Below are 23,053 nucleotides of genomic sequence, written 5' to 3'. Positions count from 1 at the left end.
CAATCGGTATGTCCTTAATAGTTCAATGACCTTCCTTAAATGAGACAAGTGATCCTCCCAATTGGTAGAATAAACTAGAATGTCATAAAAAATACTAATATAGACTTCCTTAAGAGTGGCTTAAAAACAACATTCATATGGCCTTGAAAACTAGAGGAGCATTAGTGAAACCAAAGGGCATCACTTAGAATTCATAGTGGCCTTCATAAGTTCTAAAAGTTGTTTTGTGAATATCTGGCTCCCACATTCTTATTTAATGATAACATAACCTTAGACCAAGTTTTAAAAAATAAGTAGCTTGTCCAAATTCATCCAACAACTCTTCTATCACAAGAACAGGGAATTTATCTTTGTAAGTGAGTTAGTTCAGTTGTCTATATAATCAACACATAATCTCTATTAGCTATCCTTCTTAACCATAACAATCAAAGAGGCAAATGAGTTGTTGTTGTTTCGAATGATCCCAACTTGCAACATCTCTCGAATCATCTTTTCAATCTTAGTCTTCTAAACAACGGGATATTTGTAAAGATTTATCTTCACTACTTGATTTTCATATTTTTAAGGGATCTTGTGATCTTGCAATTTGGAAGGGGGCAAGTCTATAGGTTCTTGAAAAACATCATCAAATTCTGCTAAGAGGAGCTTCAAATCTAATTGAAGAGAAATAGTTGGAACTTTCAAGGCAGCTTAATCCTTGATAGCCATAACCAAAAAGCAAGGTCTCATCTCATTCATTACCAAAGATAGGCAACATGAAGCTTGTTTCCCTTTTAACAATTTAATAGCACCAGGAGTAATACCATGAAGAAAATATGTGCTGCCATCATGTTAGATTTGCATAGTTAAAGTAGAAAAATCCCACACTATAGCTTATAAAGCCAACAACCACTGGATGATAAAGACCACATCATATTCTTTTAAGGGAAGGATCATGAAGTCAATGTTGAAATGAGTACCCTGAACCTCCCATACCACATCTCTACATAGTCCACTAATGAACACTGCTATTCCATAAACCATAGTCGCTCCTAGTCTAAATTGTTGCCAGTTTGGAAATGCTTAACTACGAGCCAAAACAATTTCAATGAAGTTCTATGTGTTCCTAGAATCCAAAAGAGCCATTACTTTTTTGTTGCCAAATTGAGTAATAAAATGCATAGTGTGAAGCCCTTGAGAACCTTGCATTGCATGCAAAGAAAGGATAAGAGTATCAACTTCCTCAGAATTAGAAGAGATATCTTTCAACTGTTCCTGACACTTATGACCATGAGCGTACTTGGCACTACACCAGAAATACAACCCTTTCTTCTTCCATTCCTCAATCTCAATAGAAAAAGGTAACTTAGTAACAGCTTTAGAAGTGTTAGAAGAGACTATAGGCACTAGTTCCACACTAGAAGTCTGACTTCCAATTAAAGTAGCTGAATTTTTTTTGGAAAAAGTATGGGAGAAGGGAACAACTTGGGAACTTTAGCAATAAAAGTACGGACAGAAGGAAACTTCCTTCCCTGACCATCGGAAACAATACTTTCTACTTGTCTAGCTAACAAAAAACCCTTCAATCAATGGTTTGGGTTTAAACAACCTCAAATACTGACCAATTTCAGGCTGAAGATTACTGGAAAAAAATGTTAAATGCATAAGATTCTGAGAGTTGCAGTTGATTCAGAAGACTTACAAAAACATCATGGTAGGAATCAACAAATCCCTTTTATTTAAAGGAAACAAGATTATTCATAGGGTCTTGAAAATCATATGATCCAAAATGATCCCTTATGTTTCTGAAATAGGGATTACATGTTAGGAGGGAACTCTCCTTGTTGTTAAGTGAAAAAGAATATAAAGCTCTTTTTATCGAAAAAATCCTGTTTAAAAAATAGTTTTCTATCACAGTGAAAAATTAAAATTTTGAAAATCGAGCTGGTTTGTGATATTTATAGTAATAAACTTTTCTTGAAAAGTACCTGTGTTTTGAGCGAGACAGATCCTAGACGTTCCCAACTTTCAACTAAACGACCATTTTTGCTATTCTCGTACCACGAATTGCTTCGAGTGTGGACTCGAACAATCACGAACCAGAAATGATTTATTACTTTGAGTAGGAAAGTAGTTCTCTCTTAATAGAAATCGGTAGAATTGTGATTCCTAGAAATTAGAATTTATACTTTAGAAAATAAATTCTCTCTACTTTCTAGCAGAATAACAATATTTCAAACTTGTATGAAACTTGTGTAAAAAGCTCTACTAGTGCCATCTATTTATAAGGAGAGATAGGAGGATCCTGGTTGAATTAGTAAAACACAAATAATATTTATTTAATATAAAAACTAGTCTTCTTGTCTAACTAGAATAGGGGGCGAGACACCCTAGTAAAATGCACTAAGGTTGTCACCGCTCACATATATAATATGAGGAGAATTAAGTCTCTTTTGTATTTGGTCCAATTATATGTGCTTCTTGGGCTTTTAACCTACCACTTTATAATTTAATCCAACTCAATACATGTTTTTCTATTTCCTAATATAAATATTATTTATTAATTAATTTAATTAGATAAATTGAGTTTTTTCTAATTAAATAATTTTCTCAACTCAATTCTAATTACATTAAAGTCATGACAATTTTTTGTAAAATAATCTATGAGGAAATATATTTAATTTTCATATTCAACAAATTTAAAATGACTAATTAATTTAATTAAAATTTTGAATTTCAATTATTTAATTAAATAATAATTTGAAAACCTTAAATTAATTCTCAAGTTATTTCTATACTCAGTGAGAAAACATATTAATTTTTGAATATGACTCATTTCTCTAACTTTATCATTTCCATATATTTCTATTAAATTAGTTCTACATGCAACCTATTTCCAGTTTGAACGAGCTAGCGAAAGGACTGATTGGACATATATAATTAGAGCTCAAATGATTTATAATTAAGTTTCAACTTTTTTTCTTATTAATTATTAAATCATTTAGTCACGAAGTCATTCCACTATAATATCGTGACTAAGCTCTCCTTAATTACATATCATTACTAATGCTACTCAATCAGTGTTCTTCCAATGACTTTTTCATAAGTGTGTTACCCACATAGGATATCCTTAATCTCTTTAGGATAAACATGTTCTCCCAATAAGATTTTATTTGATCTCATGGTAACCATTACATTTTCCTTCACGACAGAGCCAATTACTTTCAAATAGTACTCAAGTCATTTATCACAAAGACAAGCGACTTGTGGCCATGTTTACTTTTCATCTATTATGAAATATCGATGAAATGATCTCATTTACCCATTAGTTAGACTATGAATTCTACTATTGTAAATGATGCTACATACTGCAGAAGTCGTATCCCCAACGCAACAGCTTTTGGTTCCTTATATATTTTAACTTAGGCTTTTACTTACGTCAAAGTATACGAGTCACACATACATGTTTCATCATCCACTCATGATTAAGGTATGCCACACTATGAACGTCACAAGTGAATAAATTCATAAACGAATTTAGGATCTATTCTACTTGGGTCCTGTCCAATGTACTATCAGTCCAATCAGTCATATCTATGTCTCTATCTTTTGGGAGCGGTATTCAAGATAAAACATCTCCCCAATTGAGCTTGATAAACGACATATTAGCCTTTCAACCGGTTTGTTCATTTTCTATTAAACTAAAAATATGTTGAGGTTCATCTACTAATACAAGCTATTTTTTGTATTACGGTCTGACGACATAATACCATTTAGTATTAGTTAAACGCTAGATAACCAGTAAGCCAATATTTGCTTCCATTTTGCTTTGCATGCAAAACCATTAAGGATAATATACGAAGGGTATTACTATAATTAATGGACATTACTATTAATCCAACTTACGAAGGGTATTACTATAATTAATGGACATTACTATTAATCCAACTTGTTTGAAAAAAAAATACAAGTATACAAAATGAATATACTACATTTAGGGCACCAAATTCAACACTTCCTTCCAAATGTAGCATGATTGTTCGGGCTTTAGCAATATCAATGACCCTTTCCCTTCAAATAATTGCTCTATCTTGGCCTACCAACCTTGAAACTTGGGACAATCCAACTTGAAAACACAAGGACTACTAGCTACTATGCCTCCCTTGAACTGAACCAGATCCCACATCTAAAGGAAGGAAAGAAACATGAGAAATAGGGGCAAGAGGAGGAAATCATGATGGAGCAACCCCAAAATGGCCTTTAACCTATTGCTGAGGACCATGAGACCCATCAGTAAGATTTGATTTGCCCAAATATTGCTCATAGAGAGCCTATCCAACTTTATTTGATTGTGAAAACTTGCGAACCGAGTTTCCAACTTCCTATCCAAATTAGTCACGCACCACCCATGTCACACCTGAAAATGTTAAAGGTTTGATATAATGGAAATTATGAGTATTTAATTAGAAATTTTTTTTTGTTTAAGTTTAGTCACGTTACATAAAACCTAAGGGTTTTCTGTTAGTGGGATACATTATGATTAAGGGTATTAATAGTACTGACTGATTTGGGATTAAGGGAAGCGGTGGTAAAAGAGTATATAAGCGGAGGATTCTTTCATTCTACTATTCATTTTCTTTCTTTCATATTCTTCTTTGGTTCATTCTGTAAGAAAAGAAAATTAAGAAGAGGGAAGAATCTAGATTGTTAACATTAATAATTGAGAACTTAACAATACGATAATCTTTCTAGCTCTTATGTACCCTTCGTTTAAAAAAAAAGAAAAATTTGAAGTTTCAGCATAATTTATTTTAAATTATGATGATTTAAATCGTAATTAATCTTTATAACTTCTCTGCATGCATATAAATTAATGTTTTTTACCCCTGCATAATATATTTTTTATTTTAACTGAGAAAAAATATATCAGCTACGACAACTATTTCAAACATCCAACAAACCGATGGCTATTTCAAGAAGTATATCACATCATTAATCAATGTACTATTTTGTTTAATAGAATATTTAGCTATATACTTATCTGAGCAGAGGTGTTGGAATGATTCAAACACCAAAATTTTTTTGCACACAACTAGAGTGGATTTTGACATTCGTTGCAAGCACCATTTATTACTTGGATCAAGACCAATTATTTTGACTTTCGTTATATCCTAAATTATAACATAAAAGGTTATATTATGTATTATTAACTTGGAATTTGTATATCAACATAATGCGAAAGAGTTAACCTTTGACATCCTATGTTCTATCATCGGTAATTCTTGAATAGTTGTGTGCTTTAGGTTTTCATGTGTTGTATCATTAGACACTTCATCTTTAACTTGTAGAAGCCTAGTATTGAGAGGGTGATCTTTGTGATTAAACAAATAATATAGGGTGAAATTCAAACTTTCAACCTAAAGATATAATTTTCTAATCTCGGCAACTTTATCAAAAAGACACCCACTTGAGAATGCTTTTAAATTATAGGTATAGATTTAATCAAGTTTAAAATATATCATAAGTTTCTATTCTCTCTTTACATTTAAAATTTAGTCCTTATATTTTTAATTTTAGGAATTTAATATTACTTTTTGTGTTTTAAATTCAAATATTTTGTTAAATTCAAGTTCACTATAAATATTTTTAATTACATAGATGTAAAGTGAATGTTATTTTATTTCAAAATATCACATTAACAAATTAAAAAAATTTAACAGTGTTATCGACTAGACCTGAATTTTGAAATTTAAAAATAAAAATTTAAATTAAATTCAAAGACATAAAAATATAGACTTATGATATATTTTAACTTTTAATCAATCCCCTACACCATTAATGGTTACTAGTAGAAACAAAAATAAATGGTTTGACGAATCCGATGGGCACCCTTGCTTTTGCTTTGCTATAAATAGTGGCCAACCACTCTTCCCATTGATATTTAACCACAAATAAACAAACAACTCCAAATAAATAAAAAAGAAGAAACTTAGCTAAGCAAGGATTTCCACTCATCTCTTTTCAATGGCGGTTCTTCTTTTCTTCTTCTTTTTGTTGTTCGACATTTCAAGGGCGATTCCGGTGCTTGATTTCTCTAAGCTCAATGGCCACGAGAGGGCCAAAACACTAGCTCACATTGCTAATGCATGCGAGGATTGGGGATTTTTTCATGTACCCTTTTCTTACCTTTTTTCTTAATATTCATGTTTAACATTAATGTGATCATATGTACATCTTTATATAACCCTTTAAAAACTTTCTAAATATATAAAAAAATCTTTAAATACATGACATAATTAGATATTTCTTCTATATGACATTAACATCCTAATTTGAGTAACATGGTGAGCAAAGACTATTAGTTTTGGTCGACCTGTATGTAAATATATGCGAATTGTTGTAGCTGGTGAACCATGGGATTGCAGAGGATCTGCTGGAGAGAGTGAAGAAGGTTTCAACAGATTTCTATAAGCTGGAAAGGGAAGAGAATTTCAAGAACTCGAAGGTGGTGAAATTGTTGAATGAAACTGGTGACAAAAAGTTGGAGAATGTGGATTGGGAAGATATTGTAACTTTGACGGATGATAATGTAAATGAATGGCCGTCTCAAACACCAGGATTTAAGTAAGCAACAATATATATCTAGTTAAACATTCATTAAAATGGTTGGTTTGTGATTATATGTGTGTGTGTGTGTGTGTGTGTGTTGATGTTGATGACAGGGAAACCTTTAAGGAATTCAGATATGAGCTGAAGAAATTGGCTGAAAAAATCTTGGAAGTATTGGATGAAAACTTGGGGTTACCAAAAGGGCACATTAAGAAGGCTTTCGACGGTGAAGAAGGTGAAAACAATGCCTTCTTTGGCACAAAGGTGAGTCACTATCCGCCATGCCCGAACCCTGAAAGGGTCATTGGTCTTCGACCCCACACCGATGCCGGTGGCCTCATCTTACTCTTTCAAGACGACGAAGTGGGCGGCCTTCAAGTATGGAAAGATGGGGAATGGATCGATGTGGAGCCGTTGAAGAACACGATCGTGATCAGCGTCGGTGATCAGATCGAGGTGATTAGCAATGGGCGATATAAGAGCGCTTGGCACCGTGTTTTCAGCACCACTGATAGCAACAGGCGATCCGTTGCTTCGTATTATAACCCTTCACATAAAGCCACCATTGCTCCTGCACCACAACTGATGAAGGAAACGAATGAAGAATGGAATCAAGCTTATCCCAAATTTGTGTTTGGTGACTATATGTCTGTTTATTATCAGCAAAAGTTCCACCCGAAAGAACCAAGGTTCCAAGCTGTATCGGCCATGTGAAGATAATAAGCTCTAAAACATGAAATCACATACGATCTCTTTTTTCTTTTTCTTTTTCCTTTTAGATTTTACTTTGTTTCTTAGTTTATGGAGAGCCCTTTCTTTTCCCTAAACATAAAACTACAGGGAAGGATTGAGAATGCTGTATATTCTAGGCTGTTTGCTTATTTTTGTTGATGAAGATATATTATAATTGTGCCTATTCCCCTCCAATCTTGATTTGCCAAATTTCCATATATCCCTTAAATCTTGGAACCTTTTTCGGGAGATAGGACTCCATTATTTTTCTAGAAAATGTTACAACATTTTTTTAAACAACAGAGTTTTATTAAAGAAATTCATAAGGGTAAGAAAAAATACGATGATAACGTAATTAAACTAAACTCGAAAATATTTAATCGAGTAGACGAGAACCACATTTGGCAGAGTGAAAATAGGCACAACTTGCCTATAGACAGTGGTCTCAACCGACCTAAAATAATAGACCATAATAGGCCTAAAAAAAACAAAAAAGACTCTAAGAAATAGACTAAATTTGATAAATCTTCAACTTTGAGCCATATACCAAAAAAACAACAATCCTATGTTCTTAATCATCAAGGTTCGGTCGAGAGAGGTAATGCACCCGTAAGAGAGTATCTGACTACTTAGGAAACAGAAGATATGTAATACTCCAAAAAAAAAAAAATTTACTACATTAAAAAGTAAGATAATATTCCTAATATACTAAAATAAGGAAATAAAGTGATAAAAGGGTAATTTTGAGTTATGTCAACATTGAGAAGTATATTATAACATATTAATTCAAGAAATAATTAAATCGCAAAAGTGAGAAAAGTTTTGTGACCCAAGAGTAAATACTCAAAATTTAAGGGGTTAAAGGGTAAATATGAAAAAGTTGAAGGACCAATAGTGCAAATATTTTAAGGGTAGAATAATCTAGAAACCAAAGAAAATGGATGAATTAGGACCAAATTGAAAAGATGAAAATTTTTGAGGGACTAAATCGTAATTTTACCAAATTAAGTGATGACTCAAGGATGAAATTTTAAAAGAACATAAAGGGCAAAATGGTCAATTAGAAGAGAGAGAAATCTAGAAGGCAATGATGATGTTGGTGATATTTTAGATTAATTAATTAAATAAATATTAGTTTATTAATATTTTAATTTGATTTTTAAATTATATTTTATTATTTTATTATTAATTTATGTAGTATATATATATGTGGAAAGAAAAATGAAAAGAAACCAACCCATCATTTTCCATGCATCCAACGTGAGGAGAAGAGATAAAGAAGGAAAGTTTTGCTTTCTTTACAATTTAGTCATTCCTCCAAAAACTTACCATTTTCACCTAGAAATCAAAAGAATTTCAATATCCATCAAGAGAGAAAGATAACAAGGAGACTATGGGGAGCTAGAATATCAAGTTGGATTCAAGAAATTGAAGCTCGAGGAGAGAGAAAATCAAGTTAAAAATTGAAATCAATAGGACAAGATAAGAACATTGAGATTTCAATGTATTTTTAAGTTTGATATTATTGAAATAGCATGGAAAAGATGTTATAGTAGAGTTTTCTTATATAAAGTCTTATGTTCTTGATATATTAGTGAAGAGAAATAAGTGACAGTGATGGAAAATATTATAGAGAAAGGGAACAAGGAAGTTATAAACTTAGTAATTAACATTTTGCACTAAAACAGTTTTGAATAGCAATAGTAGGTTAACTTTGAAAAATCACCATAAATTGTGGAAATGAAATTAGAGGATGAAAAAATATGGAATTAAAGCTTACTGAGTATAGTTTCTCATAGAAGAAACAGTGTAAGTAATGAAATTGTAAATCATGAGATATAATAGATTTTGTGAGACAAGGTCAGAATGATTTTGGGTTCCCCTGTTCTAACTTTGGAAAATCATAAAAAATTTTATAAAAATAATTATGGGTTATAATTTATATGTTTAAAATACTTAAAGAGTATATTTTCAATATAAATAAATAGAGACATCATCCAAATTTTGTACAAGGAGATAATTAAGTTTTAGTGAAGAAGGGTCGGAACTGTCAGACAGCAGAACAGAGGTGATTTTAAAGAATAAAATGTACTTATTGGCTAAACCAAAAATTCTTAAAATTTTATGGTAAGAATATATGTGAGTCTAGTTTGAGATAAAATTAACGGATCTCAATTTAGAGTTCTTTAGCTCAATATAAAAATAATTTAGTGACTATGACTCAAGTGGACAGCTTTGAATGAATATATAAATAAATGGTGAAATTATAGATAATGTTACATATAAGCATGTTATATACATTAAGGGCTTGTTTGGTTGGGTGTAATGGCTAATCCATTACACCCCGAATCGGTATGGCCTTGAATACTGACGTTTGGTTATTGTTTTCTCTATCTTCGTTCTAATCCGTTGCGGACGGATTCTGCATTTTGGCTGCTTCACCACCGATTTGTAATCCCTTGCAACAACAAAGATTAGCTAATCGGTGTCTTATTTACCCTCCCCTTGCCGAAATCGCCTCCAGTGACCCTCTCCTCCCAACATAAGCGAGCGTGCCGTGAACCAAACCTCTACCCGCTCTCGATTTCACTTTGCATCCTTCTCCGACTCGACGGTGTCGAGATCTCGGACGGCTTGAATCGATAATCTCCGCCAAACTTATAACTTATTTCTTTCCTCTCGCATGCGATTGTTTCAGTCCTTGGTAAATCGGCGTTTCGTTTCTTGCCGGTTATGGTTTTTTTTTCATTGTTTGTTTGTTTGTCCTGAATTACAGGTTCTTTGCTCCAACATTTTTCATATTCTGTCTGCTTTATGTTTCTTTATTTTGCTTACTGTCTTGGATGATTTTTCTTGACAGTCTTGTTAATATCATTTTATTTTGTTGCTGACTGTCTGCTTTATGTTTCTTTCCATAGGTTTAGTTGTTTGATGAAAGTATTGGGGTTAACTGATGCATAATCAAATTTAGACGTTGCTTAAATCACAAATTTTATTTATTTGTTTGGTTTTCTTTCTTGAAATTCAATTCTTTTACTTGGTAACAAATAGTGCAGCTTAGAAAGGAATATGATTTGTTGATGTTCTGTTTCTGTAGTGGTTTTTTGTTTCTCTATTTTCTGTTTCTGTACCATGTTTTGTTCCTCTTGCCATTTTTGCTTTTGTAGCTTAATTTATTATCAATGATCAGCATGTTCTCTCGTCTAGCCATTTTATTTAGCATGTTTTGTTTCAACGCATATCAGTAGTGGGGCATTTGTAGAGAAATTAACAGATCTGTTCCAACTGATCTTCCTAGAGGTCTCATATTCTTGTTTGTGTTCCAACTTGTCAAGGAAAGGCTAGATTTTGTATTTGCATTTAAATAATCTTCTTGACCTTAATTTGTTTGTCATTTGGCATTGTGCATTAAAGGCTTGTTGTCAGTATTTCATAATTTTCCTTATAATTTTCCCATCCATTAATTTTTGGTTTTCTATAATTCTTTAATATTGTCTCAAGTTCCCATCTGCAGTTTAATATATTGATTATGTAATCCACACATCATTATCTATCAAACTAAAGCAGTAGAGACAAGATTGTGAAATATTAAAACCAGTGCAACCAAACTCATGATATTGTTATGATAAAAGTACTTTTGTGCATTTTTCTTAGTCATTTAAATGAATAAACTCATTTAACAATCTTGTGCTTTTCCATGATGTAAATAAGAATATTATTTATCTTTTGTAATTAAATTATCTTTGAAAGGTGTATGAGAATATGTATGTAAGCAAACTCTAATTGTCTTGGTATTCCATTTTCATTTTTGTGAAAACATGTTTATTTTTCTAGTCAAATGCCTAGATGATGGTTCTTGTATTTAGATTTCAAGGTTGTTAAATCAGAAAACAACATGCATCTGTTATTTATTCAGACCGAACATAAATCGGTTATGGTTTTTTTTTTCATTGTTTGTTTGTTTGTCCTGAATTACAGGTTCTTTGTTGCTGCAGTTCATCATCGGTCTCCTCTCCGATTTCCTCATTACAGGTTAGTTTCCCCCCATTGCTTGTGGCTATACAATTGTTTGCAGTGGCTATATAATTGAAGTGCAGTGGCTCCATCTGCTTGATCAGTTAGAAATGAAAACAAAGGACTATGAATGCTCATGTCCTGTTTGGATTTGTATGCTTTTTGAGATTTTTGTTGAATAGAAACACTCTGATATTCTTTCATGGCTACTGCAATGTTGAAGTGCATATAATGAGCTCTAGAATGTCATGCATAGTCCTGGTGCTGTTAATTTGGTACTGTTAATTTTGAATGCTTTGAAATGTTTGAAATGGCTTTGTTCATTTGGTACTGTTAATGCTTTGATACAAATGAAATGGTGCAACTGTCGAGTTATATGTCTACCTTAAAAGATGTTTTATAAATTGTTTTCATTCATTAAAAAAACCAGGTTATAATTTAAAAAGGTGGTCATATGTTTTATTCCTTTGTCCCCAAAACCATTAATGAGTACTATATAATTTAAAAAGGGCATCAAACTTTAGTACCAATTCTTGTATTAAAAAGGAAATTCATGGACAGAATGTTGTTATAAAAAGGAGCAATATATAATTTGGTACTTGTGTTTTTTTTTTTTAATCTATTATTTGTATTTGATAAATATTTTGATACTTAAAGATAATGGTGTACCAATTCTTCGCTATAATTTAAAAAGGACATCAAACTTTAGTACTAATTATTGTATTAATATCAATTATGATAAAAATATAACGATTTTGATACTTTCAAAGATCTTGTTCAAATTTAATCATTATTAAAATAAATTGTGCTAACTTTGAGCTGAAATAAAAATTTTATTTATGTTATTTAAGGTATATTAAAATATAATTAAAATCATTTTGATTATATAATATTTTTAATTGAAATATAATTAAAATCATTTTGATTATATAATATTAATATAAAACTATACATTTAAATTGAAAATATAAATAAAACATGGCATAACAATTAAAATTTAATATTAATAGAAAAATATTTATTATTGATATTAATAATTCAAAATTTTTTCCATAATATTTTTACTGTGTGTTATAAATTATTTATTACTTATGGAGTGTTTACCTCTTTATTATTATTTGATTACAAAATATTATCATTTTCTATATGTTAAACACAATATATTATTAATTTCATTTTATTTATCTTTAAAATATTAAATTTGTTAATAGCTATCAATCATTTATGCAAATTTTACTAATAATTTTACTAATTAAAATAAACACGTGCCATCTTGATTCTTTTAGATTCAAGTTATCCCCATATAATCCTATCAACTCCCCAAAATTAATAACCTAGTTGCTCGCATTTTTAATTTGTTTGTCTCTCAAATATTTTTATAAAATTTAATTTGCATCTTCAATTCTTTGATAGTGTGTTCTAAATTAATATTGTTTAATTTTTTTATAAAGTGTAATTGCAACTTCAACTCTTTGATAGTGTGTTCTAATTTTAATATGTTGCGATAATGGCTCAAATCGCCTTTAATTGCACAAAGTGTGAGGCGAAAAAGAATTGGTATTGCATTGACATTATGGTTGGAACTCTGTAGAATTGCGATTTGGTTCTTATTTAGAATGGGTGCCAGCCTTAGCCTACATACTTATAGACCAAGGATTAGGTCCTATACCTTAGATTTTTATGCAAAACGGGATTATGTGAAAAGGCTTGTATATGCTAGTGACGAGACCTGTGTTTCACAAGTTAGGATGAATAGAACCGCCTTTTTTAAATTATGTGAGATGTTAGAATCGATAGGGGGATTGAAGTCGTCAAGAAACATGCTGGTTGATGAGCAAGTAGAAATGTTTTTACATATCATCTCCCATCACCTGAAAAATCGAGTTATCAAGCATCACTTTAGAAGGTCCGGGGAAACTGTTAGCAGAGCATTTCATAGTGTTTTAAATGCTGTCATATGCTTACAAGATGTCTTATTTAAAAGCGAGCCAATTACGTACCGATTCTTCTGACACAAGGTGGAAATGGTTTAAGGTATTAGACTGAGTTTTATATATAGCTTGTACAACATTTAGTTGACTTAGATTTAAGTTAGTATTCTAACTCAAGGTTTTATATCATGTGATATAGAATTGCTTAGGTGCTCTTGATGGAACCCACATCAAGATTAGGGTGCCAACAATTGATAAAGCTAGATATCGAACCCGAAAAGGGGACATAGCAACAAACATGCTAGGTGTTTGTACACCTGAGATGCAATTTGTTTATGTTCTTCCTGGTTGGGAAGGTTCAGTTGCCGATGGACGGGTGCTTCGAGATGCCATTAGTAGAAGACATGGACTAAAAGTTCCTCATGGTACAGTGTATAGTTAGAGGAATTTGAATTATTCATTTAGCCTACATACTTTGTTTCTTTGAATTAATCACGTTGGGTAAAATTTATTTTATAGGTTGTTATTATCTAGTTGATCTTGGATACACAAATTACGAGGATTTCTTGCACCATTTAGAGGACAAATGATATCATCCGAACGATGGCGTCGGGGTTATCACCAAGTTCCCGTAAGAGTTTTTAACATGAAACATGCCTCAAGACGTAATGTCATTGAAAGATGCTTTGGCTTATTAAAACTTAGATGGGGAATACTTAGGAGTCCATCGTTTTATCTGTCTGGTGCACAATAGAATTATTATAGCATGTTGTTTGCTACATAATTTTATTCGAACTCATATGAGTATTGATCCCATTGAAGCGGAGGTGGGAGAAGGATTACCTACTAATGTGGTGGATGACGATGAACCGAATATCACAAATATTCATCCATCGGATGCTTGGGCTACTTGGAGGATGGAACTAGCCACCCAGATGTTCGATGAATGACAAGCATCTAGAAATTAGTTAGGTTTAGGGACAAATTGAGTTTGAATTGATTTGTTGATGTTATTTTATGTATCTAGTTTATGAAACTTTGGTGGTCTTTGATACAAATTTTGTATTGTACTAAACTTGGTTGAATTATAATTTAATTATATTTTCATTCAGCATGTGTTATAAATTTAAATTTAGTATTGAAATACCGATATAATATTATAAACTGTTAACCTTTTGATTCATGATATTCAAAATAGTAAAATAATGTTAATTTTTTTTCTTAAGAACAATATGTCAGGTGTTCCACCAACGAGTGCTTCTTCTCAAGCTTCTCGAGGGAGCAAAATAAAATGGGTTCCAGAAGAGGATGCAGCCTTGGTTTCTTGCATGGTGGATTTGCACAATGTAGGAACATTTAATGCTGATACCGGGTTCAAAGCCGGTTATTTGAACGAGCTAGAGAAAATGCTAGAAAAGGCTTTACCAACAGCAATGTTGAAGGCGAAACCAAATATTGAATCTCGGATTAGGTGCCTAAAAAGGGAATGGTCAGTCATCTACGACATGCTTAATGGCCAAAACAACAGTGGTTTTGGTTGGGATGAGCATAGGCAGCTCGTTGTTGCTGAAGATGCAGTTTGGGAATCTTATGTAAAGGTAAAATGTATTTCAAGTATGTATTTGTTTTTTTACAAAACTTATAACTAATATGATTTCCTCATTTTTTTTAGAGTCACAAAAAAGCCTCTCAGTTCAGACATCGTACTTTCCCTTACTACAACCAGCTTACTGCGATATACGCAAGAGATCGGGCGACTGGGAAAGACGCTCAAACAGCTGCTGATGTTCTTGAAGAAATACATGCTGAGGATGAACGTACTACAGATATGAATGAAGAGAGAAACACATTCTATCCGCGAGGAGATAGAGACCAAGGGGGTTCCTCATCTTCAAACAAGAGAAAGAAGAAATCTGATGCTCGTGATAATGTGTATTCTTCATTTGAGGAGGCTGCCACCTTGTTGGGGGAAAAAATCCAGGCCGTTGGCGATAAAATCAGTATGAGTATTGCCTCCGAGGTGGTAGTTCAGCAGAAGTCAGAAGAAAAGATGGAAGAGAAAGCTTCAGATTTATATTCAGCCTTATGGTCAATTGAAGGTTTAACCGACGATCAGTGGTATGATGCTTTGAGTAAAATTCCCAATCATCCAACTCAAATGATCGTTTCTTCAGTTTACCTTCTGTTGCCCGATTGGAATGGGTCAGAAGATTTCTTTCTCACCATTAAATATCAATGTTCAAACTTTTTGATGTTGTAAAACTATATAACATATGGATTATGATGTACAATTTCATTTTCATCTAACTTTTTCTTAGTATAAGTTAATTATGTTTATGCAGAATATAATTCTCAAATTATCTTGATCTTAGTAAATTCATAAGAACATTTTATGAAATTATATTTAATAATAATTATTTTAAATTGTATTTAATCATATATTTTAATTAAAATATATTTAATATTAATTATAGTATCATATATTATGATTTGAATAAATTATATAAGAATATGAATTATTAAGAATTTTATTAAATTATATATTTTAATTAAAATATATTTAATAATATTTATGTTAATTTATATTTTACAAGTATCAAATATTATGATTTGAGTAAATTAATATAAGAATATTAATTATTAAGAAATTTATTAAATTATATATTTTAATTAAAATATATTTAATAAAAATTATGTTTAAATATGATTAAATTATTTATTCTTGATAATAATAATCTTATTAAAATTTAAATAACAATAACAATAATAATTTACCAAAACAAATTTATGCTAATTATAAGAATTTTATTAAATTATATATTTTAATTAAAATATATTTAATAATAATTATGTTTAAATATGATTAAAATATTTATTACTCATAATAATAATCTTACTAAAATTTAAATAACAATAACAATAATCATTTACCAAAACAATTTTATGCTAAGGGTATTCTAGTCATTTTAGTTTTTTCCATTATGCTATTACACCTCTATTTCATTCAACCAAACACAAGATTACTATTACGCCTCTATTCCATTACATTCAACCAAACAGTGGATTAGCTATTACACCTCTAATCCAATACACCTCTAATCCAATACAGCGAACCAAACACACCCTAAGGGTGTGGAATGGTGAGGAGGAGGAGGAAAACATATATTATTCAACTAGCATGAGTTTTCATTAAAAATGACCAATTTACATGTTTTAGGTTCAGGGACTAAATTGAACAAATGTGAAACTTTAAGGGTAAATTTGTAAAAATGTCAAAAAGTGACCAAATTGCATGAAATGAATTGTTTTATTATTTAAATTAGTAAATCGAATGAAATATTAATTTAGATCAAGATTGGGTGGAAATTCGAGAAAAATAGAAATTTTCCAAAATGTCCCTGAATTTTGCTATTTCTGCAATTTAGCCTGGTAAGTTCATATGAACTATATTTTGTATAATTTTAATAGAAATGAATGCTATTTGGTGATGAATAATATATATATATATATATATGTGTGTGTGTGTGTGTGTGTGTTTTATTATTGGAATTGAATTATTATTGGTAATAGGTATAATTATTAGATGTTTTGAAATGATTATCGGAAGCTCGATTGGGTTGGAAGCTTGTTGGAGATATATCACATTATCCATTGGTTCTATTGGTAGTTTTGGATGATTTGATTCTGGTTATAATGATTTTTATAAGTTAAATTGGTTAATGTTAGCTCATAAATGTTTTGATTTTGATTGGTTATAAATATAAATGCTTGATGAAATGAAATGTATGAAAATTAATTTGTAAACTCCGGTAATGCTCTATAACCCTATTCTGGAGAAGGATACGGGTTAGGGGTGTTACAAGATAATCCAACCATGAAAGCCTTCATGCAAAGTCATACACCCTAGCACTATTCTACGAACTCGAAGTGTTACGGAGTGGCAAAAATCACCTAGTATAGAAGCCAAATACCCCCACCGGGAGGGCACATCAAGCCAAACCATGAAGTTGCTGGAATACAGCCCAAAATCAAACCTACATAGAAACACAAACAAACAAAAACAAAATAAAACCAAAGATTAGAACAGAGATTAAAAAGGTAGAAATGAGGAGGTCCAATGGTGACCAGAGCTAAGCTAGTCAGGAGCACGAGGGGTGAAGGAAGAGAAAATTGGGTTTTGTTGGATTAAAGAGATGTTTGTTTCACAAAATTCATTACTCATTCATGGTTTTTTTAAAACATTATGTTAAGATAGTTTGTCTCAACTCTTGTTATAACAATTAGCTCTACATATTTTATGATAGAATTATATTTTATATTTTTATGTTACATAAAAGTGAGCTAGAATAACTAGTTAGTAGAAAACCAAGTCGTTAGTCAGCAGCAATTTCCAAGTCCTTGCTTAAAAGGCCTCGCATTTCATCCAAATTCATATATACTTCCACAATGTGAATCTTGTTTGGAAGGTAAGATGGTTAAGTGATCTTTTAATGCAAAAGGAATGAGGGTCCTAAAAATTCCTAGAACTTGTGCACACTGACGTATGTGGCCTCATGAGCTTCAGTGTAAGAGGTGGTTACGAATATTATGTAACATTTATTGATGATTATTCCAACTATGAGTATGTATATCTTATATTGGATCGTTCGTACGCCTCGTGGTGCAGTGAAAAAGATATTCTGACAATCACCAACCATGAATCCATATACGAGGAATGATTCGGTGTTGAAACAAGGGTTCAAAATATACATTTCGAAACTGAAAAAAGGAGAATAAAGTTGTTGATAGGATCCTTTTCAGAGATGTCGATTCCAAGTCGCAACAATAATGTCTCGTCTTCTGCATGATCTACCCAGTCAAATAATGAACAACAACAAACTCTTGAACTTTTTCAGAGAGTATGTTAAAAAAGACTACTAGACCTTTTGTTTTATTTTTTCACTTGATAACCCTAACACATCAGGGATCCATATTCCTTTTATTTTTTTATTTGATATCACATATTAAGAAAAACGAGATTATTCCCTTATTTTAGAGAAACAAATGGAAAGTCGAATAAAATTATATTATTTACGAAAGAATATCAATTTCCATATGTTTTATATTTTGATCAAAATTATTATGATAACTATTTATATTAATAATTACGATAAACTATATTCAATTAATATTTTGTATGAATTAAATTCATATATTAATTTTATCTATGTTCTCTAGTTGTGTACAACAAGCTTGTACATATAATTTGTTCAATATTTAACTATCAAATTAAATTAACTCAATAATTAATTTAATTCATGTGACAACTAAATACAATACCAAATGTATTTGGATTCTGTTCGCTTCAACTATAGGGTGTGACCTTCTAGATTATTGTAGCATTAGTACTAATACTAGAACGTTTCTAATATTACAAGCAATGAGTGACATCTAGCAATGCATCATTGCTACCCAAGTTACAAGAAGTTGTGATTCAACATAACCTTTCTGTGGTAATCTTTTTCATGTTTTATATCCTTTTATCCTTAATATCTAGATTGGACACAAGTCATGCAATAGTCACACTTGTATAGCCCAATATCATATTTCTTTATGTTCTAAGTACACTACAACAAACAAATAAGTGTGATATCTCATATCAACTTATTCGAGTATGACCATGTATTTCTAGTCTCGCTCCATCAAGAGGCCTAAGATATTACTCCCATTATGTAGGAGGGACAAATCCTATCTTGATCAACCATATCCCTTTATATAGATTGCGACATACCCAACATCAACCTTTATAGTATAACCTATTATGGTAGACGTTTGACTGTGTCAAAATATACAACTTACTATGTTGGGACAATGATGACCTCAAGTCTGAGGATCATATACATAGTTATCACTATGAGTAATGTTATGACTATTACATAATAATCCAAGAACCATACTCATAGCGGGTCAGTTCAGTATGTTGTTCTCTAACACATACTCATGTATCGATTTTGACATCCTTATGTCAATGATAACACTTTGTCATCAATCAACTACACATTAGTCTCAATACATTGTCATTGTCCAAGCTCATAATAATACTTGACTAAATACCTTTTAAAAATAATGATATTATTCTCATGGCTTTATTAAACCAGTTTATTTGTACACACAGAAAAAGAAATTGAAATGACAATGCCTTATATTAAAAAACAAGGTAAAATGAATATGTAATTACAATAAACTCATGATTGGTCTTTGGGTATACTCTAACATCTTATGCACAACAAAAGTGAAACCTTTGATAAATTTAAAGAGTTTTGTGCAGAAGTGAAGAAATAACTAGATTTACCCATAGAGACACTTCAGTCTGATCGAGGTGGGGAATATTTGTCAGATGAGTTCTTAAGGTACCTTATAGAGAATTCGATTCTATCTCAGTTAACTACGTCGAGCACTTCACAACAAAATGAAGTGACAGAGATAAGGAATCGAACGTTGTTAGACATGGCACGCTCAATGTTAAGTTATTTGAAGTTGTCAATCTCTTTCTCGGGATATGTGGTATAGACGACGTGCTATATTCTGAATGATATGCCATCTAAGGCAGCACCGAAAACTCCATACAAATTGTGGCACGAAAGGAAGCTGAATCTAAACCATTCAAGGATTTGGAGATGCCCGACCCATGTACTGGACAAAGGTGCGAGGAAGTTGGACTAACAAACAAAATTGTTCATGTTTGTAGGATATCCAAAGGAAACAAATAATGGTTTTTTTATAACCTAAAAGAGTAAACTATTATAGTTTCAACTCATGCTACTTTCCTTGAAAAAAGTTAAATGAATGACTTCAAACCTTGGAGTAAAGAGGTACTCAAGAAACTTTCAGGAAATATACAAAACCCTACAGAATAGACAATAGAACCAACTCCTAATAGTAGACCTGCAAATGATCAACAAGATAGGGTGATTCATCGTAGTGGGAAGGTCTCTCCTAGGCTTGAGTTCTTTCAATCTTATGGAAGTGTTTTTAAAATTTAAAAATTGATGTTGGGTATGTCGCAATATATGTAGAGGGATATGTTTGATCAAGATATGATTTGTCCCTCCTACATAATGGGAGCAATATCTTACGCCTCTTGATGGAGTGAGATTAGAAATACATGGTCATGATCGAATATGTTGATATGAGATATCACACTTATTTATTTATTGTAGTGTACTCAAAATATAAAGAAATATGAGATTGAGTCATACAAGTGTGACTATTCCATAACTTATGTCCAATATAAAGAAATATTAATACATGAAAAAGATTATCACAAAAAGGTTATGTCGAATCACAACTTCTTGTAACTTGGGTAGTAATGATGCATTGCTAAATGCCACTCATTGCTTGTAATATTAGAAACGTTCTAGTATTACTACTAACATTACAACAGCCTGTGAATAGTTGAAGCGAACAGAACCCAAATACATTTGGTATTGTATTTAGCTGTCACATGAATTAAATTAATTATTGAATTAATTTAATTTGATAGTTAAATATTGAACACATTATATGTACAAGCTTGTTGTACACAAATATAGAACATAGATAAAATTAATATATGAATTTAATTCATGCAAAATATTAATTGAATATAGTTTACAAAATTATTAATATAAACAATTATAATAATTTTGGTCAAAATATAAAAGGACATGGAAATTGATATTCTTTTGGAAAGAATATAATTTTATTCGACTTTCCATTTGTTTCTTCAAAAATTTGAGAATAATCCTATTTTTTCTTGATACGTGATATCAAAGAAAAAAAAAAGGAATATGAATCCCTGATGTGTTAGGGTTACCAAGTGAAAAAAATAAAACAAAAGGCCTAGCAATTGTTTTTAACATGCTCTCTGAAAAAGTTCAAGAGTTTGATGTTGTTCATTCTTTTACTGGGTGGATTACGTAGAGGCCGAGACGTTATTGTTGCGGCTAGGTGTCGACATCTCCGAAAGGGGTCCTATCAACAACTTTATCCGTTACTTTTTAGTTTCGAAAGGTATATTTTTCAACCCTTGTTTCAACACCGATTCGTTACTCGTACATGGATCCATGGCTAGTGATCACCGAAATATTTTTTTTTGCTGCGCCACAGAGCGTACCGACGATCCAATATAAGATATACATACCTATATTTGGAATAATCATCAACAAAGGTTACATAATATTCGTAACCACCTCTTACACTGACGCTCATGGGGCTACATACGTCAGTGTGCACAAGTTCTAGAGGTTTTACGACCCTCATTACTTTTGCATTAAAAGATCACTTGGTCATCTTACCTTCCAAGCAAGATTCACATTGTGGAAGATCGATTTCTTTAAGTGAACTTAAGATGTGGAGTCTAGTGATTCTTTCTTGATTAATATGACCAAGTCTCAAACGTCAAAGGTACGCCTCATTAGAGTGAGAAATTTGAAGTCTTTTATTCGTAATTTCAGTCTCACATAGCGTGTACATCTTTGGTTTGATAATAGATATTATTTTACATCCATCTATTACAGATAAGATTTTGATTTCTAAATATTGCAATTCCATTATTAAACACGGTCAATCCGTCTTTATATAAACATGCAATTGAAATTAAGTTTCTTTTGAAAGTTGGTACCTAGAAAATGTCTCTCAAAATAATCTTCCTAAAATTATCAAAATAAATATGTACATCTTCCACTGCTTTAGCTGTCATAGTTGTCTCGTTTTTGGTTCGCAATGATACATTTTTATCTCTGAGATCTATCATCTCCTCGAACCCCTATAGAGAAACACAAACAGTATTAGTGGCTCTTAGATCAATGACCTAATGGTTTGTTAAATCTTCCACTAAATAAGTTTCTATCATAAAGAGTTCCATACATTTGCCTTTGGTGGCCAGGTATTCTTTTCACTCTTTACAGTTCGCCTTGAAGTGCCATTTGTTACTGTAGAAGAAACATTTAGACTTTGATAAGTCTTTAGGCTTTTTGGTTCTCTTCCTTTCCACTTGTAGTGGCCTAGAGACCTTAGCCTTGTCTTTCTTAGCACGGTTTCTCTTCCCTTTTAAGGAAGAAGCGGTAACTATATTTGCTTCTGCTCTTTGAACTAGCTAGCCGTCATTCAAAATCAACTCATAGGATTGTGACTCCTTCATGAGTTATGTAAGCGTCAGGTTCTTGTTTCCAAAGTTATATGTGACTTGAAAACCAGCAAATTCCTTGGACAATATTTTTAACACCATCTCAATTTGAGTTACCGTATGGTATTTGGCTAGAGTATCGAGCTTTTGCTGGAAATTCATCAAGCTAGTTACAATAGACTTCGAGCTAAGGCACCTTTCCCTCTGAACATGTCTTCTAGCTTATCTAGAATTGCTTTGGCAGTCTTACATCTCTCCAGTTGATTATATAGGGCATTGGTCACGCTTGCCAACATATTGCAACGAGATATCTCATTAGACTCCTCCCAGCGTTTTCTAGCTTCAGCTTGAGTTACTAAAGGGCACTTATTACCAAAGACTATTTTAAGTTTCTCACAGCTCAAGAAAATCATTAGGTTCCTTTTCCATTCCTTATAGTTATTTTTGTTAAGTTTGCTTTCAGTGAGTATGTTTAATAAGGGAGTTGGTGTCATTTTCGGACTAAAAATAAAACATTCATATATTAATATATTTGTATTAAGTAAATGTTTGAAAATGTTTTGCAATATTACGATATGCATTAAGATGATGCATGTGTCTTACATTAAACCTTGAAAACATTTATAAACCGTAGCAACAATAA

The 23,053-nt window shown here is 31.6% G+C and overlaps 1 protein-coding gene across 1 annotated transcript; it reads left to right on the top strand.

Moving 5' to 3' along the window:
• Window positions 1-5,990: 5,990 nt before the first annotated feature.
• On the top strand, window positions 5,991-7,493 carry LOC105797149 (1-aminocyclopropane-1-carboxylate oxidase 5). Its single transcript, XM_012627084.2, has 3 exons — window positions 5,991-6,150; window positions 6,383-6,603; window positions 6,702-7,493. Exons 1-3 carry the CDS (start codon window positions 6,004-6,006, stop codon window positions 7,300-7,302), a joined length of 969 nt encoding a protein of 322 aa, XP_012482538.2. The 5' UTR covers window positions 5,991-6,003; the 3' UTR covers window positions 7,303-7,493.
• The last annotated feature ends 15,560 nt before the right edge of the window (window positions 7,494-23,053 follow it).

Source organism: Gossypium raimondii, chromosome 3 (genome assembly GCF_025698545.1).
Source record: "Gossypium raimondii isolate GPD5lz chromosome 3, ASM2569854v1, whole genome shotgun sequence".
Taxonomy (NCBI): domain Eukaryota; kingdom Viridiplantae; phylum Streptophyta; class Magnoliopsida; order Malvales; family Malvaceae; genus Gossypium; species Gossypium raimondii.
The sequence above is the reverse complement of the archived record's forward strand: the minus strand, read 5'-3'. Positions and strand labels throughout refer to the sequence as shown.

Coding starts and splice junctions, on each gene's coding strand:
- LOC105797149 (XM_012627084.2), top strand. CDS start 6,004: ATGGCGGTTCTTCTTTTCTTCTTCTTTTTGTTGTTCGACATTTCAAGG. Junction 6,151..6,382: donor AGGATTGGGGATTTTTTCAT/GTACCCTTTTCT, acceptor GAATTGTTGTAG/CTGGTGAACCATGGGATTGC. Junction 6,604..6,701: donor TCTCAAACACCAGGATTTAA/GTAAGCAACAAT, acceptor TGTTGATGACAG/GGAAACCTTTAAGGAATTCA.